At 35.6% G+C, this 11,224-nt stretch overlaps 1 protein-coding gene across 1 annotated transcript; it reads right to left on the reverse strand.

The window, feature by feature from the left end:
- Positions 1 to 581: 581 nt before the first annotated feature.
- LOC111986777 (protein RETICULATA, chloroplastic) lies at positions 582 to 5,763 on the reverse strand. Its single transcript, XM_024018458.2, has 7 exons — positions 5,164 to 5,763; positions 4,962 to 5,060; positions 4,276 to 4,496; positions 3,955 to 4,024; positions 3,794 to 3,873; positions 2,422 to 2,486; positions 582 to 963 (listed from the first exon to the last, which is right to left on the reverse strand). Exons 1-7 carry the CDS (start codon positions 5,716 to 5,718, stop codon positions 770 to 772), a joined length of 1,284 nt encoding a protein of 427 aa, XP_023874226.1. The 5' UTR covers positions 5,719 to 5,763; the 3' UTR covers positions 582 to 769.
- Positions 5,764 to 11,224: the final 5,461 nt, after the last annotated feature.

Genomic DNA, 11,224 nt, shown 5'->3' on the forward strand with positions numbered 1-11,224 from the left:
AAGTTGAACACTAACGGTAGAATAGAGGAGTGTTGTTCGATTTTTGTGGTGTGGGGGGAGTCCTATAATCTACCCAGTCATGCGTGGTAAGAAGACCAAATCTAGAACCAATCAGTTGCAGCTACTTTTCCTACTTCTCAGAGACTGATCAACGTCTTTTGAGTTATAGAGTAACCAGGGCAGTTTGAGTATGTTGTTAAATATGAGACCCTAGCTATCCTTCAAATGAATCAGGACTACTAATCAATTTCATCCCATCAAAAAGAAATTAGTACTTTTGAATCATTAGTGTGACTCAAAAATGTAGACTTCAAGGATTTATTGGGCCCTTTGTCATGATTATGTTAAGGACTTGCAAACCATTCACACTGACCTAGGATAAAGAAAAATTAAAAGCCTAGTAGAAGATAGACAAGATTGGGTACTATCAGAATTCAGTTTCAGTTTCTCAGAAAAAAAAAAAAAAAAAAGAATTCAGTTTCTTCCTTTAAAAGAAACTCAGGGTAGACTAACTTACTAATTGGTGACCTCTAGTCCCAGGAGAGAAGAAATAACAAAACGATAATACAAATCTCGGCCAATTGGTTGAAAGATCAAACTGCATTGGGGCTTATGTAAACTCCAAGGATAAAACAGCCCTCTGCTAGCATTTCTAGATTTGGAAATTGTACATAATAAAAATCCAATAGAATAAAGAGTACCAGACATAAAATGAAAAAAATTAAGTCCCCCTAAAAAAAAACTTCAACTAAAAATTGAGACGCCATAATTATTGTACCCCGCTCCATCTAGCCCAGTCCACAAATTGCATCCCACCATATACATTGTTGGCAAATCGCACACCAACTGTGAAAGCCATTGCAACAGGTGGAACCTGCTTTGCTATAGGAGATGTTTCTACCAAACGTTCCAGTCCATTGATGATCTGATAACGGGTGTTGGAAGAAACTGCAAGAAATACACCTGCAAGATTGGAGAGAACAATAACCAATCAGCAGAAAAGAGTAGATGCATGACAATTAAACCTCAAGTTATCGCTGAGAGCACAGGCTATATAGATGGCAACTAAAACTAAAGAACTATTTCAAAATTAGTTAACACTCAGAGCTAGAAGATAAGTTTGAATAAAGAAGGCAATCAGCACCAAAATGTAGTAATAGTCAATATGAAATGAATAATCAAGGTAGGTAACATAGAACATGTCTGTACTACAAAAGAGGAAAGAAAAATCATGGACAAAAGGAAAAAGTTTGGCTCCAAACATGTTTGGAGCTATCTTGCTTCAACCCAGTATGCGGCGATTGAAGAGACCATCAATGTGTAATTGTGGTCACATAACTTTTTTAATAAGTCGTGTGACTTGTTTAAATAATACACATGCATAGTCTTATAAATCACCATGTAAATGGCCTAATAGGGATGGAAAATATGCTTCAAACATGTTTGGACTTAGGACCCAATCTTTGTCTTGGACAAAAATGGTGAATATGTGGCAAATCAGGAAACATTAAAAACTGCAATAAAACATGGCTGCATCAAACACAAGTTTTCCACCGGTACTGCACCAGCTACAAGAAATTATCAAACAGTGCAATGGATCTTGGTTCACTTTTTGGCAACAATACTCTCTGTGTAGAGCTGTGAGATTCAATGGTAAGTACCTACAGCAGGACTATTGCCAGAAGTATGTCATGCTCCTGCTGTAAAGTTGCAATAGCTCAGTGGGAATAGAAGCTTATCATTTTCATTTTATAGGTAAAAGTTAAGGCATTCTGATAATGGAATCTAGATTGAATACCCCGTCAAGCACACTTGAGTACATTTTACCATCATAAAATGCCTACATAATTCCTCAATCCTAGTATTACTGAATACAGTTCATAAATAAGCTGAAGACCCCTGCTGGACAGAAATTTTTAGTAGCTCAGCTCCAGTGCAGTGCAGACTGAAGGCAAATCTACAACTATAGCCTCAGAGGAGCCCTCCCAGAGTCCCACTATCTCTAAATTTTATCTCTGTTTTGTCTAGTAGAAAAAGTTTGAGTCGTTGACCTCACAGCTAGATGTCCAATACCAGGAATATCAATTTGCGACAAATCAGCTCCAAGATTCACAACATGGCAGTCACATTAACTCAGATGTTGCAAAATATATACAATTAGCATCAAATCCAGAGTTTGAGCTATTATAATTGGAAGAGAAAACAAACTCAAAGAGAAAGGAACAACTTCAATAAAGTTAGTAAAAATCAAGGAAACATACCAAACCAAAACCTTTTGGATATTCTCAAAACTGATGAGGAACTAGTAACAACAATAAAATATGTACCAGCTCAGAGATACCAAAAACTTGTATCAAGATCATATTTAAGGAAATGAGCCTGACAACTTGTAGCAAATCTAAACAGTGAAGTAAGGCATACCCCACAGAGCAGCACTCTTCAAAAGTGGTGGCACAGGAATGTCGTCTTCTGATTTTTTTATACTCCTGACATATGGAGAAATACTATGGTGAGGAATGTTCCACTAGAAGAAAAGAAAACCACATACACTAAAAGATGAAATGTCACTTCATTTGGAAAAAAACCACAAACTAGCTATTTCTTGTAAAAGATATTGTTCTCAGGCAGTGTTTGATGCAACGTGATAGAGGTTGGATTGGACAAAACCATTCATATCTATTAATTTTGCATGACCAATTGGATTGGATATACTAATCCCTTTGGAATTTTTAATCTCCCATGTGACATACACAACAACACAAGGATGTAAGTGGTATTATTGTATACAGCCTGTGGGGATAATATGTCACCCTATCAGTTTGTCCAAAAGTTGCAATTTGGCCACCTTGAGGTCACCACAAACGATCTCAAGATTACCGCTGATCGCTAAATCTTTCTGCCAGCAGAGAATTGCCAGCCATGTGAATTTGCCATCATCGGCCAACTGCTGTGCACTTATGCTTGTTGGTGATGGTTAACCAACAATAATTACTTTCTTTTTTTAAACAAATCCCTTCCAACTCCAATATTTACCACCGCCCGCAATCCACTAGCAGAAAATTTCAGTAAGATATTTTCACTATTTAATATAATCAAAGAATTTTCCAAGCACAGTACAGAAAATAGTCAATTCAATTCAATCCAATCCAACCCTTTAGATATAGGGCGCCAATCACAGCCTTAGATATAATATGACAGGAATTACATTAGACACAATAGTGGATACTTTACATATCCACTTTTTAGTTCAAGAAGAAATGGTTTCTAAGAAAAATTCCTATATATTATCATCTTAAAACAGATTTCATTACAAATTGCAGAGAATACTTTTAACCAGTAAAATTACTAGCAGGACTATTACCAGTCAAGCGGTCATAAATACGTGCACAAGATAGAAGCCTAAAGTGAAAGCATAGCTTCTTGAAATTTTTTTTTTTTTTTTTTTTTTGAACGTGTATTCTGTGTCTCGTCAGAAATGGAATAAGCAAAGCAAACATGTTCTTCCATTTCCCTTAAGTGGAAGACAGCATGATATGGCTTATCATGGATTACTTGCAGCAAAAAGAACTGCAACTGGGTTCCTGACTTAGTAACTGCCATATGAATGATAGCATCAGTAATGCACCATACCAAAAAGTGGAAAATGCCCAAAGAATACAAAGATTCTCAAATAATTGATGGGAAGAAAAAATAAAATGACTACATACCAACCACTATTTAAAATTGCTAAAAGAGCAAGAGCAGCGGTTAGCATGTGACAAATATAAAGGAAGGATGCATATAGGAAGTATACCGCTTGGCAGTCATGATCAAATTTGCAATCCCTTGGCCAATAATGCCACATCCAAAGCCAACTATTCCATACAGAATACCCTGGAAACAGAATTGGTTAGTCAACAATTATAAATATGTCAGAAGTTCCACCATGTTTCAGAACAGATATGTATAACTTACCTTATAAAAATATGTACCAATTCTCTGCTTTACGGTAAATCTACATCCTGGTCTTTCTGCTTCAAATACACTGCACAAGAAGATTACTTAAAAGCCTTACTAAAATCTTACCTAGATTCTAAAGTTGAATATGTATTTGAGACAGAACAAATACGAATATGTATTCAGAATGCAAGATAAATGTGTGATTGAAAGCTCAATCACAACTTTACAAAGGCTGCATCCAGAACAAGAAAGTTGAAACATTTCTTTATGAGGAAAATAGTTGAACACTTTTCTTTGTCTGAGCTTAAAAAAACACCCTTGGCATGAGCTAATAACCTGCTAGGAAGAGCTCCATAAGCATGCTGCATTCGTCCAAGGAATCCCTTAGATACAGATGGTCCCCCAATACGAGCATAGGGTGCCAACATACCAACCAAAGCAACATTAACCACCACTCCAACCAACAGATCCGCAACATACAACTCAAATTCTGCCCAAAAGTCTTTGCCTCTTTTTTGAACTTCCGCAAACGTAGCACAACAAGAATCAATGACTATCTGTATCACGTTACATCAATGTTGATAAGATTCATACATAAAAATATACGAATGACAACCAAATCGACAGTGTTCTAAGACGTTACACATATGGAGACCCTCACATATGACCAATTCAAGTGACACAGGAAGTTGGCCACAACTTTGGAAGGGCCTTTAACCTGTATAAAATGGGAAGGGCACTTGACAGTCTAACTTGCCTAGTGCAAAAATGCCTTATTAACTGCTTTCACAATTTGCAAAGTTCAGGTTTTGTATTCCAATACTCTATTTATAAAAATTTACTAAATTGGGTAGTTTATTGCATGGTGCATACCAAGTTAACGCATGAGTGATCTAATACTACGTCCTGAGCAACAGAGTTGACAACACTATCTACTCCAAGATAAAAGTTGGCAGATATAGCATAATTCTATTTCTACAAAATATGTGTATTGAATATATATCCAAACAAGATAAACAAACCTCAGTTCCAATTTTAAAAAGAAAGGATGGATCAGCCAACATTCTATTCCGAAGCATAGAGCATGACTTCATTGCAAAACCCAGAGGCCAGACTGACCCCTACAATTCAATTAACAAAATCACTGGTTGGGGAAAAAAACTTATTAATGATACAGGCACTAAAAAAAAACAAGATAAAACAGAAACTTTAATAAAGTCATACCTGCATATCCAAATATCTAAGAAGAAGCAATTTGCGAATCCCCACGCTCTTCGCGGCCTCTAACATATCCGAAGGAAGGCTAACCCCTCTAGCCTCTGTCTCCTTCATCACCTCTTCAAACTTCAAAATTGGCCCAAACTCATCTTCTTCTTTGTCATCCTCATTGTCATCTCCACCTCCTCCACCACTGCTAAAGCTCCCATTTCCACTTCCACCCAGCACATCCCCACCACCATTCCCATCATTATCAGCTTTTACTTCAAACCCAGTTTCCAAAATCCTAATATCTTTCCCTACAACACTACCACTATCACTATTACCTCCTCCTTTCGAAACCGAAACAGAGGCCACACCAGACTGCGATTCACCAAGTGGGTTTGATTTTGAAACATTCGCCACCACAACCCTCCTATTTTTTCTACACAACACTGGCAAAGCCACCACCTTGACCACATTTCTGACTCTCACACTCTCTACAACCACACTCTGACTCCACATCTCCCCCAAAACAACCTCGCTTCTCAAAAACCCAACACTCGATGACCCACCAGCCATTACCAACACTCAGAGAATTCGACAAATTATTAAGCAATTCCCACACCCCATTTTTTTTTTTTTTTTTTTTTTTTTCTACAAACCACACTGTAATTACACACAAAAACACAGTAGCGAGCTGATCAAAATCAGTAAAGTCACAAAGGATTCATTAAGAGGAGAGGAAAAAGAGTGTGTACCTTGTTTGGAATAAAGGAAAGTTGAGGTCTTTTTTTTTTTTGATAAAGGAAAGTTGAGGTATTTGAATGGACTTTTAGCGCACAAGTGAGGGATGTGGAGACTCGGTAGAGTGAAACTGAGAGTGGAGAGTGAAAAAATAATAGAGACGTTGAAGACGATAGGTGGGTGGCGGCACCGTATATATTCGGGGTGAGAAAAGGTATTGCTGTTTATTCATTCAGTCATCGCACGTGACTACGATGGTTACGAAAATAATACATTTACAAGCATGTGGGTGGGAACCTCCTGCTTTTAAATTATTTGATGCAACAAAAATATATAGAACACTGCTATCATAGAATAGAATTTGTCCTTTTTCGCCTTCCACCACAAGGTTCAAGTCGATATGAACACGGAATTGAGTACTAGCACGCAACAGTTTTATAACAATTTCGTAACAAAATTTAAGTAATAAGTTGTTGTTAGTTTTTATTTGAGCCTACTATTATTTATTAACATTATTTTTTTACTAACCGCTAATATTTAGTTATCTGTACTTTGTTACGATATTATTGTAAAAATATTGTTTGTAATTTTATTCCGTGAGATTTTATGAAATTTTGAGTATATAATAAATTTTTTTAAAAAAATTATGCATTTGTTACTTGAGATACCTTGATTATAATTCATCATTGCTACGTTTTTAATTAATAATTCTGGAGTGACGGATGGAGTATTAGGGATCCTATACTATATCTATAATTAGTAGTATAAGGTTCCTTGTTAATATCCTCTAGATTTGTTATTGCCCAAGTTGAGATGTCACGTCTAATCACAGAGTCATAAATGTTGTTGTTTTGCTCATCTTAGTAGATGCCAAGTCCTCTTTTTTGTTTTGTGTTTGGAAATTGCTTAAGAGACGAATTGATAATTGAATAAATTGTAAGAACCTCCTTTAAAGTTTTAGGAAATAACATTGTACCACCAAAACTTAAAAGAAATGACACTTTCCTCTCTTAAGGTTTAGAAGAAATTAACATATTAGTTATTCCTTTAATAGGAATAATAGAATATTTCAAATCTTTTGAAAAGACTCCATTAATCATACCTTCATTATGGTTAGTGAATGCTTTTTAGATTAAACGCCACCGCTCTTTGTCACCAAACTTCCAAAAACAAAAACACTTCCAACAACTCTAAGAGGTCCAAAAATCCAGCTATCTCGATAATTCTCTTTTTGCCTTTACAAATCTTAAAGTACACACACACTTCACTAGAATCACTACTCAAAATTTAAAATATTCCACATCAAATTTTTTTTTTTTAATTATGTTATTGTTATTAATGAAATGACTAATGCGTTGATTTTTTTCAAAACTCAAGGGAAGAAAGTGTCAATTCCCTTAAATTTTAGGGTGGAATATCATTTTCCTAAATCTCAATGAAGGTTTTTGTAATTTACCATTAATTAGTAATATCACTATTTAAAAGAAAACATTGTAATTAAATATGAATTATATGATGCTAGTTTTTATGTAAACAACAAAGTTTTATCATGTTTGTTTTACTGAATAAAGAGATGCATTGAGTTTTGAACATTGAAATAACAAAGTAATTCAATAAAAATAATTGTTTTTTTTTTTTTAATTTTCAATGATGAATATATTCGTTATAATAAATTATAACAAAGTAATTCAATAAAATTTTTTTTTTTTTGGTTATTCTCGACGGTGAACTTATATTCTATAATCTATATTCGTTAATTTGGAGCATCAATTTTCCTCTTATGTGAATATATGCGCTGTTTTATTTTGCACCAAATATTATAGTATCAAACCTTTTTATTTTTGCTTCTAGGTCATGATTCGGTGTCTTATTTTTTAAGGAGTATGGGCCAACCAAGTTCCCTTCAAATATTTCCTCAAAAAAAAAAAAAAAACAAAAAAACAAAAAAAACAAAAAAAACAAACAAACAAACAAACAAACAAACCAGTTCCCTTCAAAGAGCTTTATAATGGCCTTCATCTAAGTGTAGCAATTCATATTAGGGGTTGCGTTTGCGCAGCGTTGAGGTAGGGTTCTCTGACTACATGGATTGGCCCCCCTAGAAAAAACATATTCCTAATAGCAAATTCGAAAAGTTGGACATAATTAATTAATTATTATACACTGATAGTGTATATGAGAAAATATGAAAAATAAAATAAATAATACATAAAGAAAGAGAAGGGAAAAAGTAGGAAATTAATGTCATTTATCCTTAGAAGCCTATATCTCCAGTAAAAAGTCATTACTGGTTACATCTTACTATGAAGCTCTATATTTTACGGGAAATTATTGAGTACTTCTGGAGTATCATAAATGCAAACTCCCTTCTCTCACATAATTGCAGATCCCACTAATTAAATTCATAGTGAGATCCACAATTTATGTGAAAGAGAAGGTATATATTTATGGTACTCTGAAAGTACTCAATAATTTTTCATATTTTACAATGAATCCATTAAAGAGTATTTATAGTAGGCTAAATGTTGTATTCCACTATATCCATCTACCAAATCAAGTTGACGGCTTACCTTATTTAAACTTCCTCTAAGGTAGTTTGGGGTGATAACAATAACATGTTGAGGATTACGGTGATTGAGCTTAGGCAAGGGGTTGGTGGCAATGTTTGGTTGGTTGGGTGGAGGTGTTTTTTAAGGCTAGACAACAATATGTGGGATGGATGGGTCCCTGGTGATATAGTCACACTTTTAGGTCATATTTCACCGAAGTAGGGTTGGGTTTGGAATCAATTTAAGCTCAAATGGATTGAGGAAAACTTTAGCTTGTATTTTCTGGAACACTTGCTTAACGTCATATAGAGTTTGTGAAGACTTTTCAAGAGAGTGGAGTAGGGCATTTGGTAAGGTATAGGTTTGTCAATATTAGACACCTCGAGGGGCCTTGATATTCAAACTTGCAGTAGAAAATTTACCATTCTTAGGATAAAAATTCTAAAAAAACTTTATTACAACTTGTACATGTATTAAGTGGTGATTGGATTACTTTTCATCAAGTACCAGTGATGACCCCATATAGAAATGACGTAATCTAATTACAAGTTGACAAATGTATAAATTGTGATAAAGTGTGTGACAAAGCGTGTGTCCTTTAAAAAAATTGTCCCCAGTAGCTTCTTCATTTTTCAAAGTGATGATGGCAATAACATCATCAATCTGTGTGCCAGCATTAATAAATGTTATAAGAGTGGGGTATCACCCAGCTAATGTGTTTATGGTATACCGTAAGCAAATTCTTCATAATCATCAAAACTTGTTCCTCCTTAAGGACACAAGCAAGCATTACGGAAGATGGAAAAGATTATGCAGATCTAAGGCGTCATCAAATCTTTGGGCCTTCCTCACTAGTTTGTCCATCCTTCCTCGCTATTCTAAGAAAAACTTCTTGGAATCAGCGGGAGTTTGGCTCTGAGCTTCTGCAGCATAAGGTTAATCACTCCAGATTGGGCTAATCTGGGCCTAGTCTGTTAGAGGCCCGGTCTGTTTAGTTTGGGACAATTAGCTATACGGGAAGCTTTTGGTTGTTTGTATTTTTACACGCAACACAGTGATACAATAAATGTCAGGGCATTGACACTATTCCGAAGCAGTTAGATTAATTTGAGTGTATAAAAATAAAAATAATTTAGAATCTTAGATAAATTATAAGTATGTCATTTGTTACAAACTTAGTTGTAACCAATGACTATAACTCTCACTAAAAAAAAAATTAACATTACATATTTTAAAATCTAATTATTGGATTGTTTGTTATTTATATTCTTAACACACTTTATTTTACAGCAAAAATATAAAACATGCTTTATGTTCTTAATACATATTTCAAATTTTGTGTCAATCAGTTGTTATTTATTATTCGATCTATAAACTTACTTTTTATGCATAATTTTAAATTAAAATAACTTGAAATTTAAACGCTAGATAATGATAGCTATTAATTTTTTATTTGGGATAATTACAATTTACCCACCTGTGGTTTGACCCGATTTCTATGTGCCTACCTGTGGTTTAAAGTTTGACACTTTGCCCACCTGTGCTTGTTACCGTTACCCAGCCGTAACCCACCTCTCCTTCAGCCGTTACTCTAACACATAATATGTTAAAAACAAAAGCCTAAACGGATCAAAACACTCCTCACATGAAGATACTACACAAATATGAAGAACATTAACCCAGAAAACTAATACAAATTAAATCAAGCATTATCATCCAACTTGCTCACCAAACTAAGATCCTAGATCCAAGGCAGTAAATCTACAAAAACACAGCAGATTGCATCAGCACCCAAAAACAAAAAGTAATTTCCAAACCAAGAGAGAGAGAGACAGAGAGAGAAGAAGACCCCATCAACGAGAGCATCATAGAAGCGAACATCGTCTTCACGGACTCTCCTCGCTCGCGCCTCTCTCTTTCCTCTTGTGCGATGAAGAATGCCGCCTCTCCACGAACCCATCCCTATCGTACAATCTCTCGAGCTCCTCCCTTCGCCTGTCCCTCTCTCTACTCCCTTCGCTCTCATTCCCGCGCTTCGAATCGCGGTCTCTGCTTCCTTCTCGATCCTCATGAGAGCCCTCTCGACCAGATCGGCGGCGGTGAGAAGAAGAAGAAGAAGAAGAAGAAGAAGAGTGGTGGTGGTGAGACGATCGGTGCTTGTGGTCTCGGTCGCGATCGTCTCTGGTGCGCTTGCTTCTTCTGTCTCTCTCCGAGAGGCGGTCCATGCTTGGGTTTAGTTTTGCAGATCACTCTTTCTCTCTCTCGCGCTCGCTCTTTCTCTGTGTGTCTCTCGCTCTTTCTCTGTGCTGTAATGTATGATTTTTGAAATGGGGTTTGGAAATTGCTTTTTGTTTTTGGGTGCTGTTGCAATTTGCTTTTTATTTATTTATTTATTTATAAATTTACTGCCTTGGATCTGGGATCTTAATTTGGTGAGCAAGTTAATTTGGTGAGCAAGTTGGATGATATTACTTGATTTGATTTGTATTAGTTTGCTGGGTTAATGTTCTTCATATTTGTGTATGTTCTTCATGTGAGGAGTCTTTTGATCCGTTTAGGCTTTTGTTTTTGACATATCATGTGTTAGAGTAACGGCTGAAGGAGAGGTGGGTTACGACTGGGTAACGGTAACAAGCACAGGTGGGCAAAGTGTCAAACTTTAAACCACAGGTAGGCACATAGAAATCGGGTCAAACCACAGGTGGGCAAATTGTAATTATCCCTTTTTATTTTTTAGAAATTTTGCAAGCATAGAAAAAATATAAAAAAAAATGTAATCCAACTGTAGATTG

Source organism: Quercus suber, unplaced genomic scaffold (assembly GCF_002906115.3).
Source record: "Quercus suber isolate HL8 unplaced genomic scaffold, Cork oak 2.0 scaffold_502, whole genome shotgun sequence".
NCBI lineage: Eukaryota > Viridiplantae > Streptophyta > Magnoliopsida > Fagales > Fagaceae > Quercus > Quercus suber.

Coding starts and splice junctions, on each gene's coding strand:
- LOC111986777 (XM_024018458.2), bottom strand. CDS start 5,718: ATGGCTGGTGGGTCATCGAGTGTTGGGTTTTTGAGAAGCGAGGTTGTT. Junction 4,497..4,961: donor TTTTTAAAATTGGAACTGAG/GTTTGTTTATCT, acceptor AACGTGATACAG/ATAGTCATTGATTCTTGTTG. Junction 964..2,421: donor GAAGAGTGCTGCTCTGTGGG/GTATGCCTTACT, acceptor CCAATCTTGCAG/GTGTATTTCTTGCAGTTTCT.